This window comes from Anser anser (genome assembly GCF_964211835.1).
Source record: "Anser anser genome assembly, chromosome: 7".
Classification (NCBI taxonomy): Eukaryota; Metazoa; Chordata; class Aves; order Anseriformes; family Anatidae; genus Anser; species Anser anser.
This window is the reverse complement of record NC_139727.1, coordinates 25,531,124-25,550,710: the sequence shown is the minus strand read 5'-3', so window position 1 is coordinate 25,550,710 and position 19,587 is coordinate 25,531,124. Positions and strand designations below refer to the sequence as shown.

The 19,587-nt window shown below is 37.6% G+C and overlaps 1 protein-coding gene across 6 annotated transcripts in view; it reads left to right on the top strand.

The window, feature by feature from the left end:
• The window catches only part of BLNK (B cell linker), a 95,906-nt gene extending 77,083 nt beyond the window's left edge, over positions 1–18,823 (top strand). For all 6 annotated transcript variants that reach the window (XM_083844003.1, XM_083844002.1, XM_083844001.1 and 3 more), the window contains 17 exons: positions 166–335; positions 830–911; positions 1,663–1,746; positions 3,181–3,206; positions 3,769–3,797; positions 4,077–4,172; positions 4,998–5,040; positions 7,429–7,456; positions 7,758–7,830; positions 8,189–8,219; positions 9,300–9,342; positions 10,117–10,195; positions 10,652–10,683; positions 12,608–12,687; positions 15,776–15,859; positions 16,632–16,787; positions 18,074–18,823. In XM_083844003.1, the coding sequence (XP_083700129.1) occupies positions 166–335; positions 830–911; positions 1,663–1,746; positions 3,181–3,206; positions 3,769–3,797; positions 4,077–4,172; positions 4,998–5,040; positions 7,429–7,456; positions 7,758–7,830; positions 8,189–8,219; positions 9,300–9,342; positions 10,117–10,195; positions 10,652–10,683; positions 12,608–12,687; positions 15,776–15,859; positions 16,632–16,787; positions 18,074–18,193 (1,256 nt within the window). In that variant the 3' untranslated portion in view covers positions 18,194–18,823. The remainder of the gene's footprint in view (positions 1–165; positions 336–829; positions 912–1,662; positions 1,747–3,180; positions 3,207–3,768; positions 3,798–4,076; positions 4,173–4,997; positions 5,041–7,428; positions 7,457–7,757; positions 7,831–8,188; positions 8,220–9,299; positions 9,343–10,116; positions 10,196–10,651; positions 10,684–12,607; positions 12,688–15,775; positions 15,860–16,631; positions 16,788–18,073) is intronic.
• Positions 18,824–19,587: the final 764 nt, after the last annotated feature.

The window sequence follows — 19,587 nt, the reverse complement described above, 5'->3', positions numbered from 1 at the left end:
CTACCACTTTGCACACAGTTCTTGTCAGGCCCTGCAGCCACTCAGGTCTGCCTTTTCACCTAAGTTGCAGCCACAATAAAGATCTGTTTTCATAGATGGTAGAAAACTGTCCAGAGGCTAATGAATAATTTTGAATAAAACTGTTGTTTTCTTCCACATTAAAAGACAATCGCACCAGTCACCAGCAGCTTCCTCCCATGAACAAACCTCTCCCAAGCACACCCAGTCCAGCCTCGTCCAGACCAAACAAACCATCCAAGCCATCCCTGCTGCTGCCATCTCCTGCTGCAAAACCAAAATTACCACCGAAGCCCAAGGAGTGTAGTGATGATGAGGTAATGTTTATAGATATACGTGTTCTTACAGTTTAAACGATGGACCTCACACCAATCACATGGTAGACAGCAATGCCATGAACTCATTTCTTTGTTCACTTATATGGTACAAAATATTTTGTATATCACAACCAGTAATCTGCAAGTACCATACTGATTCACAGTGGATATCTGCCTTAAATCAAGTATCAAAGAAGCCCCTTAGACCACAGAATAGTTTCTGCTCCAAGCTGAAAGCAATGGGGGGAGAGCAACCTCACACACTACCCCCAGGACCAAAGGGAAGGCTTTTTTTCCACAAGTCCTGAACTGGAGTTATTAGTTGGAAGGTTTTCTTTCCTGGAGAATCCCGTCTTTATACAATGATAAATGTCTGAAACGGCAGTCACTGTGAAATGGCAACTACTATGGGCTGCTGCCAGGGCTTCAGTCCCAACAGTTCATTGATCTGAGGGAGGTTTAACTGTTAAATTTTTGTCCTGCATTTCTTACAGGATAATTACATTGTGCCTGTGGACAATGATGACGATAACTATATTGAACCCACAGAAAGCAGTGTGTCACTACCTGCAAAACGTGAGTTTTAGTCATTTAAGCTAATAATTGTTTATTACTTTGTTAGGAACAACAGTGGAAAAAAATAGGTCAAATTAATGTCTGTTTCTAGGGTTCAAAGAGTGGAGGTGCAGCTGTTAAGAGTTTTCAAAAAGGCAGTTGGGTCCTTTGGCCCATGACGAGGCCACAGCAAGTTATTTTTATTGGGAGCCACTTATAATTCCTGCCTCTCTCACTCAGCTATTTCAAAGTCCTTCCTTGGTACAACCAAGAAGCTTTTCATGGTATGTGATCTCCCTCCTCATCCAAGGGAGCCACAGCATTAAAATTTTCTGTTTGTTGAAGTGCCTCAGGAAAAGAACAAGTTTTTTTAGATTTGCAGTAAATAAAGAGAGACTTTGATTCATTTTTTGTCTCTGTATTTGAAGTACATTTAGCTGAAGAGTGAAAATACTACAGTCCAATGGTGAAAAGTAAACAGAGAGGAGTATTTAATTCTGCTCTCTGACATTACTGACGGTATCAAACCTATTCATCAAGGCAGGAATGCTGAATGTTGTTTCCCTTTTAAAATGAGAACTGCAGCCTGCCTCAGTCAATTTGTTCAAGGCTATCTGGCAAAAAACCTATCACTTGCACTTTCTTAGTATTTATTCTTAATGCAAATGTTACATTGTTATTTTTAAAATACATATGTATATACGTGTGTATATATTTACACACACACAAACACGTATACACACAAGTATGTATATATAAAATATGTTTTTAGCTCCTGTGAACAGATTTATGAAACCAACCACAAAACCAGTCCTCCCTGCTTCTGCAAAGCCTTCTATTACTTCTGACATGCAAGGTAAGTGGAGTTTGCATCAGTGTTGAAATAAAATAACCTAAGACTGAGCAATATTAAATTCTGCTTTATGTATTCACAACATAAACTATATGATGTACTTCAGTAAAGTAAAAATGTGTTCCCCCTTAGGTTTATCTGTGTTGTAGCATTTGTTTTGCCTAGCTTGAACAGTAAATCTGTTTTAAGGATGAATAAAACTAGAACAAGTCATTTGCCCCAAACTGATTTATTTTTAGTCTTCTGCTCTAGTGGAAGAATGTAAACGGATCAATACAGCAAGAACAATTATAGGACTCAGTGTATTATTAATCCCATTTCACTACAGGAAACAAGATTCAATATTTTAAAATCACATCAAGATTCTATATTAAAGAAATTCTGTATAAGCTGATGTTTTGCATGCCCTGTGATAAGCTTTCCTGTTTAATTTCCATAAAAAGCAATTTATTTGGAAAAAGAAACAAAAGCAGAAGCAAATAAGAGTAATCGTATTTGCTTTTGTATGTACATATATACTTGCTTAATCTTCCTCAGCTGTGCTCACTCTGAGTTGTTTTGCATCTTCATCATGTCATTATTTGCTTGGAGTGTAACCTTTACATGCCAGTCACGCAGCTCTTTAAGTGTCTCTGCATATTCATTAGCAATGTGTTCAAGTCACAAGCTATAAAAGTTTTTTATGAATGACTTAAGGTTTAGTGACATACTTTTTGGACATTTAAAATGCCCTTTTGAATCAGCCTTTCTGTAAATCAGTGTTGAGCAACAGCCATCTCCTGATAGATGTTACTAAAAAAAATAAAAATAAACACATCTCCCCCTGGTGGGAACGTGGATACTTTTCAGAGCACTTAAAGCAACAAAGCCTGACATGAAATTTGTTGAAATATAATCCAATTTTCATCGAACAAACAGGACATAGATGAGGATGCTGGTAATTTGGGGATTTAATATCTGTGAATTAAAATACTTCTGTGGGATGGAGCTCGGAGATGGACACTGGCAACAGAAATGAGTCAGTCTGGATTTATGATTCACCTGATCTCTTCCTCCCTAAGTCGTGAAAAGGCTAAAATCCTACCTGTGGTAGAATTTAACACACCTTTCCAGACTGTCTCAAGTTTGCACAACACCAGCATTCATCTTGATTTTTGTAAAAAATAAATAAATAAAATAATAATAATGATAGATAATAATTTTAAAAAGCTCATGGGGGAAGGTTCATTTGTACAGTGGTACAGTGACTGCTTATCAGGCTTTCTGGGACTCTTTCTGAAGTTCCCATCAAAAGAACAGGAGGCAGAACCTGAGCAACTTCTTCAATTCATTTTTCTAGAGGCAAAATACAGTTAATACAAATTCTGATCAGTTTCTCTTGTAACGTAGTGCATTGTTGCTAACCAAAGGACATGTTTTTTCCTCCCTATCCTGTAGAAGTCTACGAGGTTCCTGAAGAGGAGGTAAGACTTTTCTATAGTTTGACTCATGTTGCCCTCAGACAGGGCACAATCACAAAGGTGATTGTTGAAAATATATACTGTCAGCCTTTCAGAGGGGAAAAATGGCAACAAATCTGTCTGCACTTAGCACCTTGACCCTTGCTTCAAAGAAAAACTGGCAAACTGATTCAAAATGTCTGCTGAATAGAATAAATGGGAAGGGGCTGAAATTTCTGGTTCTGTGCGATAGCGATCCAGTCTGGGAAGCAGCAGCCTAAGGGAATGCTCTCTAGAAGCACAATTGCAGCAAAGAAGCAATGACAGTTTTGACATAGTAATTTTCTTCCTACTTGCTGGTTTTGACATGACGTACGGCCAAAGAAGTGTGCTTAGGGCTTCCCAGGCACTGGAGGTGACTTCCTGCCTAGCCCATCCACATGAAGCTTACGAGGCAGAGCTCTAGTAGAAATCTATGCTTCAACACAAAAATAAGATATTGCTATGATAGTATTATTATGATCATAAACATGTATTTTATGAAATCAAAAGGTGACTAAATAATCTGGTTCTTTTTCTGTTAAAGGAAAAACCTTCACCATCACCAGCAACCAGGTAATTCATTGATATGAGTGTGCATTATTTTAAGCTTGTCAGAAAATACATATCTCATCTAGATGCTTTTTAATAAATCTCCTTACATAGGTTTTCTGCACAAAGATTGTCATCCATTTCAATATTCAATAAATCAAACATAGTACATATTAAAAAGAAATATCTCTTAAGGGTACTTTTTAGAATTTTGAGGGTGTTAAGGAGGAGAAAGTAGTAAATAAAAGGGTATGCACTCTGTTAAATGCAGTTTTCCTTTCTTAATTCGTGTTTTATTACTAGGTTCACTAAGCCACTTCCTTCTACACCTGCCCAGAATATAGAGCACTCCCATGTGCACAGCATTACCAGAGAGTCACCTAAGTTGGATACTTCCAGGTAAGTTAACAGCAGCTTAAATTAATAAAAAATACTAGTGGAGACAAATTTTTCTACTCTGTTGTGTAGCTTTCAGACAATAAGCAGTTGTCAGGACATGCAAACAACTAGGGATGTTGGGACAAGTTAGAAATGAAAGTTCCCATTTCTTTGTCAACTTCTGTATTCAAGCCAGTTTGCCCAATGGGTACTATTTTCTTGAATAACTTTGTAGGAATCCAGTGCAGGGGTAAAACATCTCTGCAGACTCGTTTCAAGTTCTACTACCAGTCTCTGTGCCTTTGAAACAATATGTTTTTGTAGTGGATGGGGCATGGGATTGCTTTTAAAGAGGCTGGATGCAGTTGGTAAATCCACGATTTTTCATCCAGAGACTTGGAATATAAGTAGTAAAAGAAACTTAAGTATGCAACCTATTTCATTCCTGTGTACCCAGAAATGTGGGAAGCTGCTTGAAAACCAAGAAGCTGTCTCATCCCTAGGATGTCGCTCTACAAAATAGGCCATGTGCCCCAGGAAGAGCAGGTGACATCCACTACACTGTGTTACGGTGTTTGAGGTCCTGTGCACAGCTGCAGGGGACCCAAAGCTCAGGACAGAAGCTCTTCTCGAAGGGTTCCACACTAGGGCACAGCATCGCAGCAACCACTGCAGTGGTATGAACCTGTGACTAAGTCCATTAACTTGCAGACCTCTCTAGATCTTGAAACGCATATCTGAGCCAATCAATTGAACAAAACCAAAAAAAACTTACTGTGCATTTGTATGTATATGTGTATATATATGTAAAAACATAAACAAAACCTTACTGTTTATATTTTCCAGAAATGTTTTGCCTCTTCCCAGAAATCGTCTTCATCTAAAAGCAGTGAGTAACTAATGTGCCCATTTAAAGAATGTGTTAAATTTCTGCTTTTTTGTGGTTTAAAGTTCTTTTTATCAACTGAATTAAATAACAGAAACAGATGACTTTGAATGTCAGATTGATCTAATATTATAATTATCACTATTAGTTTTTTTGGACAAAAGAGGTATATTGGACATCTATGTAGGCCTAAGAAAAAACTTTAAATTAAAGGCTGTATCTCAGTCCACAGAAATAACTTCCTGTACTAAAAAATACCAGCTGAACTGAGAACTTTACTTTCAATAGCAATGGGTGATTTTGCCTGATCTGAAACACCTTCCTTGATTGTGACTCCTCTCAGATGATGAAGGATTGATACTTTCTGAAAGCAGGTTTTTTTAAAAAAATGTCTCAGATGGGGCAGTCCAAGTAACTAGTAACAATTGAAAATGCAGGAGTAATTACATGCTGTGAGTTCCTAAGGCTGTGTTGAAGTCATTCCTCTTTTTCCTCTGCCCTTGTCCCCAGTCTGTCCCTTTCACTGTGCTGGAGCAAAGGTTTTATGAAGATAGTTGAAATCTTACCCAACTGCAGCAAGTGGGCAAAAACATAGAAGGTTCTTTTTCAGCCAGATTAGTTCCATAAATTTTTGTGCACCATAGCTATACTAACAGCTGCACTGGTACAAGAGAGGGTGTACATGAGGAACAAACTAATAAGGAGCAAGGTGACAGTAACTGCAACAATGTCTGTGCTAAAAGCTGTGTGCAACAAATTCTGTCCCATCACAGTGCTCTGAATTGCCTTTAAACAAAACAAAACAAAAACAAAAAAAAAAACTACCAATAACTCCATAAAGAAACTAGGGTCTTATAACTTGGAATTTGGGGCCATACCTAAGTTAGATGTTATAGTAACATAATGCATGTGGTATAAGAACATCTTTTATTCTTACTTTAAATCTTTAAATTTCTAGATATATTAAGTATTTGTGTGTTTTTCGCTCACACACACACTTCTACAAACGTCAGCAGTAGCATTGTAGTTTTCCTCCTACCTGATCACAACATTCTTACAGTCTTCCAATGACTTAAGTCTGCATCCTAGAAGATGCTGAACAACTCCTGAGTGGTGCCAAGTCCAGGATTTCTCATTCATGAAATGGTTTCATTTCCCAGCTTTTCTTACCAATATAAGATGAGGGAAAAGAAAACACTTTTTTGATGGGAGAACGTTGGACAGAAATTTCGTTCTCTGATCACAAGAACACTCCTGCTTCAGAACAGCCTTGAGTGCCATATTGCAGCTGAAACCCTCCCCACTAATCCATTCTGCTTACTTCTGAGACAGCTATCACACTATCTTCGCAGAGGTTCCAGAGAAACAATCATTTTGGCAGGGCCACACTGAGTTACAGCACCAAGGATGGAGCTCCCAAACAAACTCTCATCTGTACAATGTGGGTAATGGGGTACTTGTAGTTACCCAGTTTTGCACAAGAATCAGCCTAAGACAGAATTATGCAGTCTGGTTCAATGTTTAGGTCTTTGCTTATTTTATAAGTGGCAAGCCCTTACAACTTTAAAGAAAAACACAGAAGTGTGAATGATATTTGGCCAACATTGTGCCTTTCCATCACTGACTATGCACTCTGACAAAGCAAAACAATAACTGAAACATGTCTTACTGCTCTCATTCAGCTCATTCTCAACAATAACCTGCACTGATCATGTTAATAGAACTGTAGCCCTCATTCCTTTCAAAGGCCTGGGCTGACTGGGAGAAAAAGTCCTCCCCATCTTACTCCCTCAGCTGTTGAATGATGGATTACACCTCTCCAACCAGAAAATGGATGCATTTGTAACCAACGTTAGTGAAAAGCCATTAATCTGCATGTCCAATGGATGAAGACGGACAAATTAATAACTGGTGCCTCTTGGAGAGGTACTTGTCATATGGGAGTCTGATTCCTTAAAGGACAATATCTGGGAGCCAATAGGAAGTATCTACAAAAGACGCTAAGAAATGAGTTGGATCACTGCGGTTCTAGGATGGTGAAAAGACAGTCCACTGCACTCACTACCCTCAGTTCAGTGCAAAACGTCTGCTGCAAAATTTTAGCTTTCCATTTCAGAACTGAAGCATGAACCAAAAGATCTCACTGCAAAAGTCTGCATACTATAAGAAATCCTAAGCTTATTGTAATGTTCAAAATTAATTGGTTTGCTGTTTTTTTCAAATAACCTAATAGAAGTTGATGACAAATATACTGTATGTTATATGCATTCTAAACAAATCTATTTCTTAAAATTACAACTGATTTCCAAACCCAGATTATTTATGCACTTCCAAAAATTATTTATTTTTCTAATTGCTTCTTGTCAAATCTAACACTTTTTTCCATTACAGGACCATGAAGCAAACAATAACGATGACAGTAAGTATTCTGTACTGAAAACATTGTGATATGAGCAGGATTTGTTGTCAACGTGTTATTGGTGACCTTAATATACCATGTAGTGGAGAGTGTCAGTGTAGATTTGATCTGTATCAGTCAGCAATAAGCAAGAAATGTTACTGAACTATTTTCTAGTATAACTGGAATGAAAACATGTCAAGAAAAAATTAAACCAATGGATTTTAATTTTTTTACTTTATCTCACTGAAATTCAGTGAGGAAACCCCGCTGTTCAGATAAAGCTAATACTGCATACTAAATAGTTCATATCTGTTTCTAGATCATAGCTTCAGTAACACACAAGAATCCAGATTTCCCACTGGAGCAGCTCCATCTCCATTACCAAGGGTCCTGTGAGTAACAAATATTAATAAAACTACTTCTTTGATGGGGATGGGGTTAATTACTAGGTGGATAGGTGTTAGCTCCTAATACTTTACTATGGCAATCAGAATTCAGGAGTAATTTTCATTGCTGTTCATGAAAGCTACGCAGACTAGGTGAAGGCAAACTATTCTTTCATTATTTCTGGAGGAATATGGCTTGCGTGCCAGTGCCATTGTCCTTCACTGCCTGCCACTGACGGCAGATGCCGGCTGGCTTGCTTAATTTAGTCACATACCACAGAAATGGCATGCACGTGCTTAGTTGCTAAATTAATTCCATGTATCTGCAAAGTAACTCTACTCTTTTTTTCCCTCCAATCTACAGAAAGAAAACTTCTAATGCAGTAAATCCAGCAGTAAGTTGATTTGTAATTGCATAATTAAATGATAATTTTACAGGTGATTTAATTTTCTTGCAAAACTCAATTTGATTGTGAATTTGGTTAAAAAAAATAAAGGCATAGAAAGAATAGGAGAAGAGAGATGATGAAAGGAAATACTTGGGTGCAGTTACATGAAATAAGTAAAAGTGAAAAAGCTCAAGTAGAAGATCATCTAGATTAAATGGATATTTGGGTTCAATGCTCTAGGATGTAACAATAAACACGTACTGCAAGGACTGAATAAAATGAAAAATAAATGGGAACGTGGGCTGCTCAGAAGTATTCCCTGAAATGTACAGGGCCTGCATATGAAGCACATGGATTTATTGTAAAAGTGATAGCTCAAGAAAGATGCAAGATGATACCAGAAATACTTTTTTTTTTTTTTAATAAGTATTTCATCATTAGGAAAATATCCCCAAACCTCTTGTGGAAGGAAGTTAGAGAAACTGTTGAAATTTCCAATTAAATTAATTTGGGAAAAAAAAAAAGTTTTGAAACTGACAGTTTTCTTCCCATTTTGAATCAATGATGATTTGAAGAAAAAAAAATGAAAAGGAAGGCTGGCTAAGTCTTTACTGCCAGCTAATCTGATAAATTAAACTTCAGTAAAGAAAGAGAAATGTGTTCAGACATCTGTAAGCACATCTTGACAAAGATGATAATATTGAAATGTTGATTCAGAAGTATTTGGGATGGACTTTTCATTTTTGGACTTAACTTGAGAGCAGAAAAAGAACCATAAATTTACTAATTGGAATAATAATTTAAAAAAAAAGCCTTGAAGCACTCATCTCTGAATTATACTTTTGTCCATCTATTAGTACACACAAACTGGGATTCTTTCCAAAACCACTTCACAAAATTCCAGGCTTCATTGTCATACAACTAGAGATTCTTCACAGAATGGCCACGCCCCTCTCTCCAAATCTCTCCAGGATGCTGTTAATTTTAAATGTAAAGTGGTTAACAAAAACTATAAAAAGATGAATGTTTGCTGTATAAATGATGTGCCACTTAATAATTATTTGATTTCCTTGTGTTTTACTGCAGAAACCTTGCTTACCTTCCAGAGACACCTCAACTCTAAACGAAGGTAAATTTTCTCTACTATTGTGAAAAAGCTGACTTTTATCAGAATTTAATTTTCTTTTATTAAAAACATGACGCGAACAACATCACTTTAAATTTATATTTGTTATTTTAGGGGGGAGGGTAGTTTTAGCAGTTTAGAACTGGATCTGGCCAGCCTTAATTGCACTGAGCATCATTGTTTTCTAAAAGCAGTTACAATAACACTGCTGAGGTTACTGGCAGCGCAACGCACAACATAATGTACCAGCAATGTGCCATATAGTCCTCAAAGTGGAGAAGAGGGAAGGGAGGGGAAGTGCGAGCTCATCATTCTGAGCTCAGCAAGAACCACCTCACACAGAGCTGACTGCTGGCAAGAGCCAGTCCTTCCCTGAGACACAAAATGTGTCTCGCCTCTGTGCAAGGCAGCAGCTCCTCGAGGCCAAAACTCAGCAGGAGCTGCTGCCTAACACGGGTGAGATGGAGCCAGCCGGCCACACTCTTGTAGGCAGCCTGCCCCAGCGTTGTCCCCTGTGTCACACAGCTCGCCTCTCAAAAGGCAAGTCTCCCACTGAGTTCCTGAAGGCATCCAGAGCGCAACTATTTGCCTATAAATTTGGTGGTATGCCACTAGTCAGTAACAGAAGTAGCAGGATGGGAAGTGTCCATGTAAGAAAATCCTCTGAAATGATGACAATAACAAAAGAAACCCTCCTTTGACTACTGGGACTTTCTTATCAGGGACAATATATTTCTGAAGAGATGTTGACTCTAATTTGTTTTTCCCAAACTACAGAAAAACCTACAGCAGCGGAACGACGACGAGGTTCCAGCCATGATATTCCCCTTCCACCCCTTCCAAGTGGTGCCCAAAAGTAAGATCCTTTTTCATAATCTTTTGAGTATTTCAGTGCACCAGCTCCTCCTGCTCAGTCTGAACACAGATGTGCAAAGTTCAAAGGATAGCACTGTGGTGTTTTTCCTCTGCAACCTTCTGTTGCTTTTTAAAACTCATTCCTTGAAACCTCACAGTAGCAAATAAATTAAGTAAACATGGCAAGTACATCCAAATACTATAACAACCACAAAAAGCATGGGAGGCTTTAACATCTAATTAGGTGATAGAGGTTTAAATCAGATATTTAAATTCCTAACTGTCAGTACTAGTGGGATATGATATTTAAAATACCTGCACCTGTCCCTTTTCTGTCAATGGGCAAAGGAAGGAGATGGAACACATTGTAATTTTGCAAGCTCCAAATACACAGTTTTAATACTTTCAGAAAAGGTAGCTTTCAGACCTTTTTGTAATCTCTCAATATTTATTTCAGATCTCTGCTCCAAAAGGCCTCAATTCTGCCAAGTAAGTATTGTTCGGATTTTGAGTTAAGATGTGATTGATTTGTAATTTCAGATTAATATTTGAATTAAGATTATTTCAAGATGCCATCCATATTCATTAGTTTAGAATTAACATTCAGTCTCTGTAATGCATACACAGAGGAGATAGGGTATAGTTCAACCAGTAAAATTAAGGGATTGCGTTGGGTTTATTGTCTAAATCAATGGAAATTGGGTGCCTCACTCCCATTTGTTACTACTGAAAATTTCTAGTAAAGGCAACTGGGTCCCATCATAACAAAGATTCTATCCATCTTCCTTGTCACAGAAGAACCCCAATTATGTTGTTTCTGGGCTGTTCCAGGATTCTGTTACCTAGAAGCCAGACAGATTTTTATTACATCCAGCCACTTATTCTTTCTCTACAGTGGGAAAAGAAAGGGTATTTTTATAATGGCAAATGCTAAAGCTTTTCTTTAAGTAATACTTTCAAAGACAGAGTTTCAGTTTACAGCTAAAAACTAATTAGGCAATGTGTATACAGACTCTTTTGCACAGAAGTGTAAACTATGTCTAATATTTCTCTAGTCTCTTGTTAGCATACATTTGTCTGACCTTCCTACCAGCCCCTTTCTGCACATATTTCAGTATGAACATGTCTTTCACGCTGTAAATAGATGATGAGAATTGCACATAGCAGTCTGCATATGGTGTAGCTTATACTCTTTACACTGTTTTTAGTATTTCTGCCTATTTCTTGGAAATGTCTGCTTGTATGTTGCAATTACATCTTCTGTGCTATGGAAACATAAGAATGGTTCACGTTCATCCAGTAGTCTGCTCTCAAGTTCTGTCTGCCCCTGTCACACAACTGATGTGCTTCACTTTGTAGCATAAATTTGTATTAATCCCTAAAGTGTAACTCAGTTCTTCAAGGTGCTAAATGATGCACTAATTAGCAAAAATTTCTTTAACGCACTCTTACTGCAGACAGCTCCATTTTTCTATTTCTTTCTTTCTCTATTTATTTATTTATTTTACAGCTAAGGGATCTCTTATTTTAATTTCCTTTTGTAAAGTTTAATCAGCCTAACTTTTGGCAATTCTTACTTATTCATACAGTGAATTTTTCAGCTGTAGCTGGTCAGCCAAAATTTGACAGAAAAACAAAATTCCTAATCTTTAGTAGCCTTCCTCGGGTGATTATTCATTCATTGAGAGCTGAAGCTGTTTTTACAGTTTCTCTTCTCTACTTGGAATACAAGATATTTGTATGTTTATTACAAATAAATTCTAAAACTATTTTAAACACGCCTTTGAGATTTCCTGTCCAACTAATTTTTTTGGAGTCACTGCATGATCATTATGATGAGGTCCTGTATAACACTCATTGCTTTCTGAAACCAGAATCTAAATCAGAATTATATTAGTGAAGATTTGTTAAAGCAGTCTGCAAAATATCATGTCCAGGAACAGGGCTAACAGTCCTAGTAGCTTTTTTCCCCAAGCAAAACAGAAAGTAAACCTTTCATAATGACAGAATATTTTCAACGACCATTTTCTCTCTGTGCACTCAATAATAGTTTTCCACTGTAGGTACTTCTTTCTGGTAAAATAGCACCTTGATAAACAATTACCTATACTTATTTCCCATTTCTCTATCATATCATTAATATGCAACACTACTCAACCAGCTTCCTGCCAATTTTTAGACTTTTTTTTTAATTCTTTAACATCTGTGTTTCAGGCACAATAACTATTTTCTACTGTGCTTTGCTATCACAATTGTAATTAAGCTTCATAATGTTTCATACTAGTTCTGCTTTGCCATTTTGCTGCCTAGAGTTCTTCCTTTCCAGATCTTTCACAGTCCTCATAACAAACTCATTTCTTACAGTAAAACAAAGCATACTTTGAAAATTTATGCATGTCTTTCTCTTTTCTAGAAGTGCCAGAAGCTGCAAACCGGTCTCTGGGTACTTCCTCTCATGGCAGCATTTCATCCATTTCAAGTACTGCAGACCAGGTATAACATCAGCTAAGTTCATGTTGCACAAATTTTCTTATCCTTTACTTTAAAATAGTATTTCCACCTCTCTCTAACAACTGTACTCCTTTGCTAAGGACATGCATATTCCTGTTTGCAGTGAAGATTTTTTTATGTCACAAATCATCTACATGTTTGCTTTCAGTCAAAAATGCTTAGAACATATAGCATAGGGGAGCTTTGACAGACCGTAGAAAAACACATAAATGACATTTTACCAAATCTTGGCACTCTACCAGTCATTTAAAAAAAAAAAAAGCTGCTTTGTTTAGCTAAGTTTCAGGTCTTCCTGACTCTCCAGTTTGTAATAATTCAATGCCATTTGAAACAATGAAACCTGTGATGATGTACTTCTGTCTAGATGGCTGTGAAGAGCTTATAATTTGCCTACTGTTTTCTAATGTATAGTTGTATATATTGTGTCCTGAAACAAAATAAATCACACCAAGCTGATACAATGAAGACACCTGCAGCTATTAGCATTAGCCTGCACAGATGGGATGTGCTAAGAAATTCTAGAGACTTGCAGGAGGAAATGGAGATGGTTCTGCTGACTAGTCCAACACAGCAGAGTGCAGAATTACACTGATGAACATTGCCTTTTTCATTGGAGTTTGGGGTGTCAGCAAAGTTTTAGGGACCCGGAAGGAAATCAGTGATGTCCTGGAGGATGCTGTGGTGCCTCCCCCTACATGTTTTAGTCTCTCCCATGTCCAGCTCTTTTAAACAGACCTCTTCTCATTACAGTTAATACTGTTAGTTTTATGACCAATTCTTTTTTTCTGTGTTTTGTTGCAACATTAAGCTTTGAATAATCTAAGCAAAGGAAAAGTTGTCTTCATTTCAGTGCAATTCCCCTTACTCACATTCTGGATGAAAGGAGACCACAAAATGCAAGAAGCCGTTCTTATTAGCTTAGTTGTCACAGACAAGGTAGAAATATTTCTATTGATTGCTAAACAAAGGCCTGTTATGTACAGCCAATGACATGAAGTGTTCTAAAACCTGACACGACAAAGATGATACAACAGGGAAGGATACAAAGGACTTGAACTTCTGGAACAATTTTAGCAGTATGTCATACTGGATATTTATTATAAAAAAAAAAAAATGCTTTCAAATAAACAATCCAGTAGACACTGAAATAAACAGCTTGTAACAATTACATTTGCAGCTTTTATGTAACAGCCATGGGCAAAACCAAAGTTTAATAAAACATCCATTTTGTTTAAAAAAATAAGAAATTAAAATTAACTGTTGAAGTTAGTGTTGTTCTCCCACCAACTGTTAACAATGATGTTATTGTTTGCTGTAGCCTACTGCACAACACAGGTGCTTACAGACTTGATTCTTGCCTATAAGGTTCATTATTTGTTTGGTTCACACCCAAACTTTGGCAGCAGCTCTCTGCTGCCAGACCGTAGCCCACAGATAGTGCCAGGAAGAAACGTTTTGGAGCAGTTAATTCTTGTTTTGTTGTACAGACATTGGTTTACTGCGCTCACTCCTTAAGTGGCTGAGTACCATGCGTACTTGCAATTCTTCTCATTATGTCCTTTCCAGTATGACTGGAGAAATGCATGGCAAGAATTTGGAGGTAAAGTTGCATGTTATGGCGTGACCCAATCCATACGTTTAGTGCAGTGCCCACACAAAGGAGGCTCTGCTCCCTATTCACTGTCAACTCCCCTCCCAGCCACATGCTTCTCTGGTGTTCTGACCCTGCAGTGAGCTGAACCCAGTTAAACGGTCAGAAAACCAACCTGGCTGTCAAACACGCTGCCAGATTACCAAAGAAAATTATCTTATTGTGAGATCAGGCTAGCAACAAACTGAGCACAAGGGAGAGGCCAAGGCATTCCATTATTGGCACCAGTGAACCAGCTAGACCAACTCAGCCAGAACACGCAGCTTCATCTTTAATCTCTGTTGTACTGAGTCGACAGATTGCTTTCATAAAGCTTCAGTGAAAATGAATTTTATCACTAACTTGGTTACTATAAAGTTGGAGCAAAGCCATTCAAATGACTGGGAAGGTTAATAACCAGAAGTATTCACATGGAAATACTCAGGACTATTTCTACAACCTCTCTGCTCACTTGAGTTAGTTTTTGCATCAACCTTCTCAGCAAGGGCTTTGAGGATTGCTGGTTTTATAACTTGTTAATTCATCTTCTAGCTATTGGAGCCTGATAATGCATAGGTCTCAGACTGTTTCTAGTCGCTCTTTCCTATCCTTTCCCTGAGTATAATTTCTTTCCATACCTGTCTAAAATTCTCCATTCCCTTTCCTAAACAACACTCCTGTTCCCAAATTTACATTCAATTCTGTAAAATTAGTTAAGAGCACCATTTGAAATGTAAAGATATATTCAGACTCCATCCAACAAAGAACCTGAACTGAATCCAAATCTGTCTCAGTTGCTGAACTGCTTTATAAGTAGAGCAACGACATGAATTCTTCCTATGTTTTGTAGAACATGATCTATTTGTGTTTATTTAATAACAACGAAAGGAGCCAAAGATGCACTTATCCCACCTCCGTACTATCCACATGGAGGCAATTTTGATCATGTTCACAAATCACCCTAAGTACATGGGAAATTTCATTCCCAGAGTTAGCTACCTACCTAACCTGGATGCTATATGGGCTAGGCCACAGCTGAGCAGCATTTAGATTGTTAATGGTCAAATTATTTCTCAACAATTCCTGAATACCCTCTTTAAATTCTGCTAGAATATCTTCCTGCTTTAAAAACGCCAAACCATCCTGCAGTTGAACCTGAAGACTCTCCTCAGGGTATGGTTCTCTGTTCTGTCACATATCAGCCTTCTACCAAACATCTGTTACCAGTGTTTTGACAGGGTTTTTTCTTTAGCCTTCCGATGAAAATGGTAAATTTAAATTACTAGCAAAAAATTTCTGAACTCGGTGTTTCCTGAAGTGTTCTGCATTTGATTTCTTCACAGCAATAATTATTTAGTAGTAACTTTCTCACAGGCCAGATTCTTTATTACTATCATTGTTATTTTACAGGTGAAGCAGTCTCTCTCTTTTTCTTTCTAGGATGCTGGTGTTCATAGTAAAGCGTGGTTTGCTGCCACCTGTGATCGGAAAACGGCAGAAGATGCACTGTACAGATCAAACAAGGTAGGTCACTTTTAAGAGGTCACTTTTAAGGAATGTCGGTTTTAGGAAAAACTCAAAATTAAAAATATATCAAAAGACAACCAGAAATATTCTAAGAACGTCAGTTGTATAATGAACAGGTCAGAATACCATGCCATGCAAATACTGTCAAATACGAAATTATTGTGGTAGCCCGAAGACTGCTACACTGCAAAGCAAGCTACTACAGAGTAGAGAGCTGAGGAAGATCTCATAGATCATGTGCATCCATTAAAATGAGAGGCCGAGGCCTGTGCATTTTATCTGCAGCATTTTCACTCTTGAGATTCCTTCTCCTTAACTTTGCAAAGCAAGACAGAGGGTCAGAGCATGGGGGTTATCACCAGCATAGACTACCACTAGCACTGGACTACGATGTCAGTAGCTGTAGGTGCTCGCTTTATCAGTGCTCCTTACAGCTCTGGAGAAACACCCCTGCTGTGCTTCCTTGCCTACCCACTGCCAGTGACGGTAACTTCATTTCCTAACAATGTGTGTACTCCAACGCCACGGCCTGTTTATTTCTTCTTCCTTTCTCTGGCTATGATAAAACAGGCAGCAGCAAAGGTGGCACTTAAACTTTTGTAAGCTACTGTTAGACAGTAGGAATATGTGCTACTTCCCATCTCCCACTGTATAGTTTTGTTAAAGGGAGAAAAGGATTTAATGCTGCTATCAATGAAAAACATTACATTAAAACCAAACTAAACTGTTTGAAAAAAAAAATAGCTGAATACACTTATTTTCTTTCTAGGATGGATCTTTTCTAGTAAGGAAGAGTTCTGGACAGGATTCAAGGCAACCGTACACACTGGTTGTGTTTTATAACAGAAGAGTATACAACATTCCTATACGATTTATTGAAGCAACAAGACAATATGCACTGGGCAGAGAAAAAAATGGTGAAGAGGTGAGACTTTTATTTTTCTTAACACTCCATTCAGTTATCTAACTCTTATATCTTACATCTTACCCCTTACATCTTAAGGTACATTGCAGTATAACCAACAAGATTCTCCGTGCATCAAAATAAAAGTATACCCTGTATAATGACTGATCTACCAAGCTAGAAAAAAGTGTAACATCAGCTCTTACGCATTGTGACTAATTAAAACCAGAGACTTAAAATTAAAAAAATAATAATAATTTAAAACATGCTTATGCAACCGTTTTGAAAAGTTATCAGGATTAAAACTGCAGCTACTAGATAAATTCTCCAGCCACTTCTACCACCTATTTACCTTCTACCTAAGGCTCTAGTTAAGTTTCTTGGCAAATTGTAAAAGAAGAACAGCTATGCTCAAAAAAAACCACCTATTAAAAAGATAAATAATTGTGCTTTTAATCCTATTTTCACATAAATATGTTAAACTTTAGTTCTAGAGTGCAAAAATCTCTGCTTAGCTATTATACCACAAAGATAATTATCCTGACAGCAGCACATAGACTTGGAACCCAAATACCAATAAAAAATTGGTTTTATCACTGCACAGAGGAGGTTTTTGAGGGATGCAGAAGCTGGCTTGCTTCAGCCTAATTATCTGCCTCCCAGGTAACAGCTTTTAGGTTACAGAATAAATGGAGTAAATGGGCCTGGAGTTAATCTGGCCCTCAAAAAAGGGTCAAAAATTACTTCGGGGGAAAAAGATAGTCAGTCCCACATCTCTATTTGGATGAAGACCAAAAGGAAAAGCAACAAGAGTTAGTGGGTTCAGGGTATTAATTTACAGTGACCAGTATTAAAATGGCATGGCTAACACAGGGCCCGTTAATACCTGTCTGTATGATGTTACTCCTGGAGATGGCCAGCACTCAGAGGTGGCTGAACCACAAATGAAGCAGATTGCAAATGGCAACAGTCTGTAGCTTGATAGATTAGGGTTATCTGTATGTAGTGTCACTTTAATATGCTAGGTAACAAACTCTGTGGTTCAGCTTGTGCAGGCAGCAATCACAAACGGAAAGGAACATGAGATGAGAAAGCTAGTGGCAATATCTTCCATTTTCCAAATCTAATCTGTTCATGATTGGAATCAGGACTGAGAGTAGGATCAGTTCTCTTGCTAAGAGGCAGAACATCTCACTTGGTAACAGTCATAGGTCGACTCTTCAATAAGATGATGCAGTGATCACTGTCAGTGTTACAGCATTAAAGGAAGCCGGCAATACTAATTATTTTTTCTTTTCTCTATCCAGCGCTTTGACAGTGTTGCTGAAATAGTAGAGAATCATCAGCATGCCTCCCTGGTTCTAATTGACAGCCAAAACAACACAAAAGACTCGACAAAACTGAAATATATTGTAAGAGTTTCTTAATCAAACTGAACTGCTAAGATGAAGACTGGTTTTAATCATTTGTTTCAACATCCCAAAATATGTGCATTGGGTATTAAAAGAATGACATCCAAAATGATGGCAAATATTCTTTAAGAACATCTACGGAGTATTAAGAGATGCAGTTCATCAAGTTCAACCCCGTGTCACTTTATCAGAAAAGCGTATTGAACAAGAAGCCAAAGCAGATACACCATCATCTGTGATTGCCATCTGTGATAACATGGATATTGAAAGTGGGGTGAACAGCTGCATACCATGGCCTTGTCCTCTGCCTGCTATTTAAAGAGATATTTCGTGTAGGACATTCTCATTTTAAAAGTGAGAATACCCACAGTGATCTACTCATTCCATTTGTTAGGTTTACCACAGATCACTGCTTTCAGTAACTTCTTTGTGAAGTGCACAGCCCCAGAAGTTAGAGCAACTCAACCTGACGTACTGCTGTGTACAAGCTGAAAATAGGACTGTACTTCACATGAATAAACTTCACAGCAATAAAGCTGTCACTGTTTTAGACTAATGGACATGTTGTCCTTTTCCTCAGCTTTACTCTGTCTCATTAATGTTTGTATTTTCAAATATGCAAATAAAATTAAAAATACCATGAAATCAACTGTGTACAGAGGCATTACCACCTGACTTTTTTTTTTAAACATCCTTCTAGCAACCAAGCATCAGTTCAGTGTTGTGGATGTCTTCAATGTATATTTTTGTATGAGCTCCTTCACCAGTTCTGTAATTACAAAAGCTATTGCTTTTTTACAGCTTTAGCATATATACTTAATAGTTCGTAAAGTCTTTTGTCTTCAAAAACTTCTCAAGACCCAAAACACATTGCTAAACTAAGTACTAACTCAATTCTTATAATAGGTTTACAGACACAAAAAAAAAAAATCAAAGCCTGTTCTATCACAGCAGTTTAGTTATTGTATTATTGACAGCAATGTCATTTCCACCAAAGATGAAGTGGTGAAAATTCAATTTATTAATGCATAAATTGCACTAACGAAAACTCTTAGGAACAGTTCTTAATTGGTTCCGAAGGTGTTTGATTTTGTTGGACCTGAAAATTCGATATCTTCCAAAGCCGACACTGTACTATACACTGCATTATACACTGCTTTTCCTCTTTTTTCCAGATTAGGCAGTGTTCTCTAAGATTACCTGCAAGGCATTTAAGGCAAGCTTGAGCCCAGAGTTGTAAGGTATCAGCAAGTCACCTACAGCTATGCTGTAGCTGTACTCTACAACTGCTTCCTTGTGGCTTTGAGTAATTCTTTCTAAAAGTAATGCACCTGTCTTCTAGAAATAACTGTTTACTAATAGGGTGATGTTTGGCACATGGCTGCCTACCTTGCTGCATCAGTTTCTTC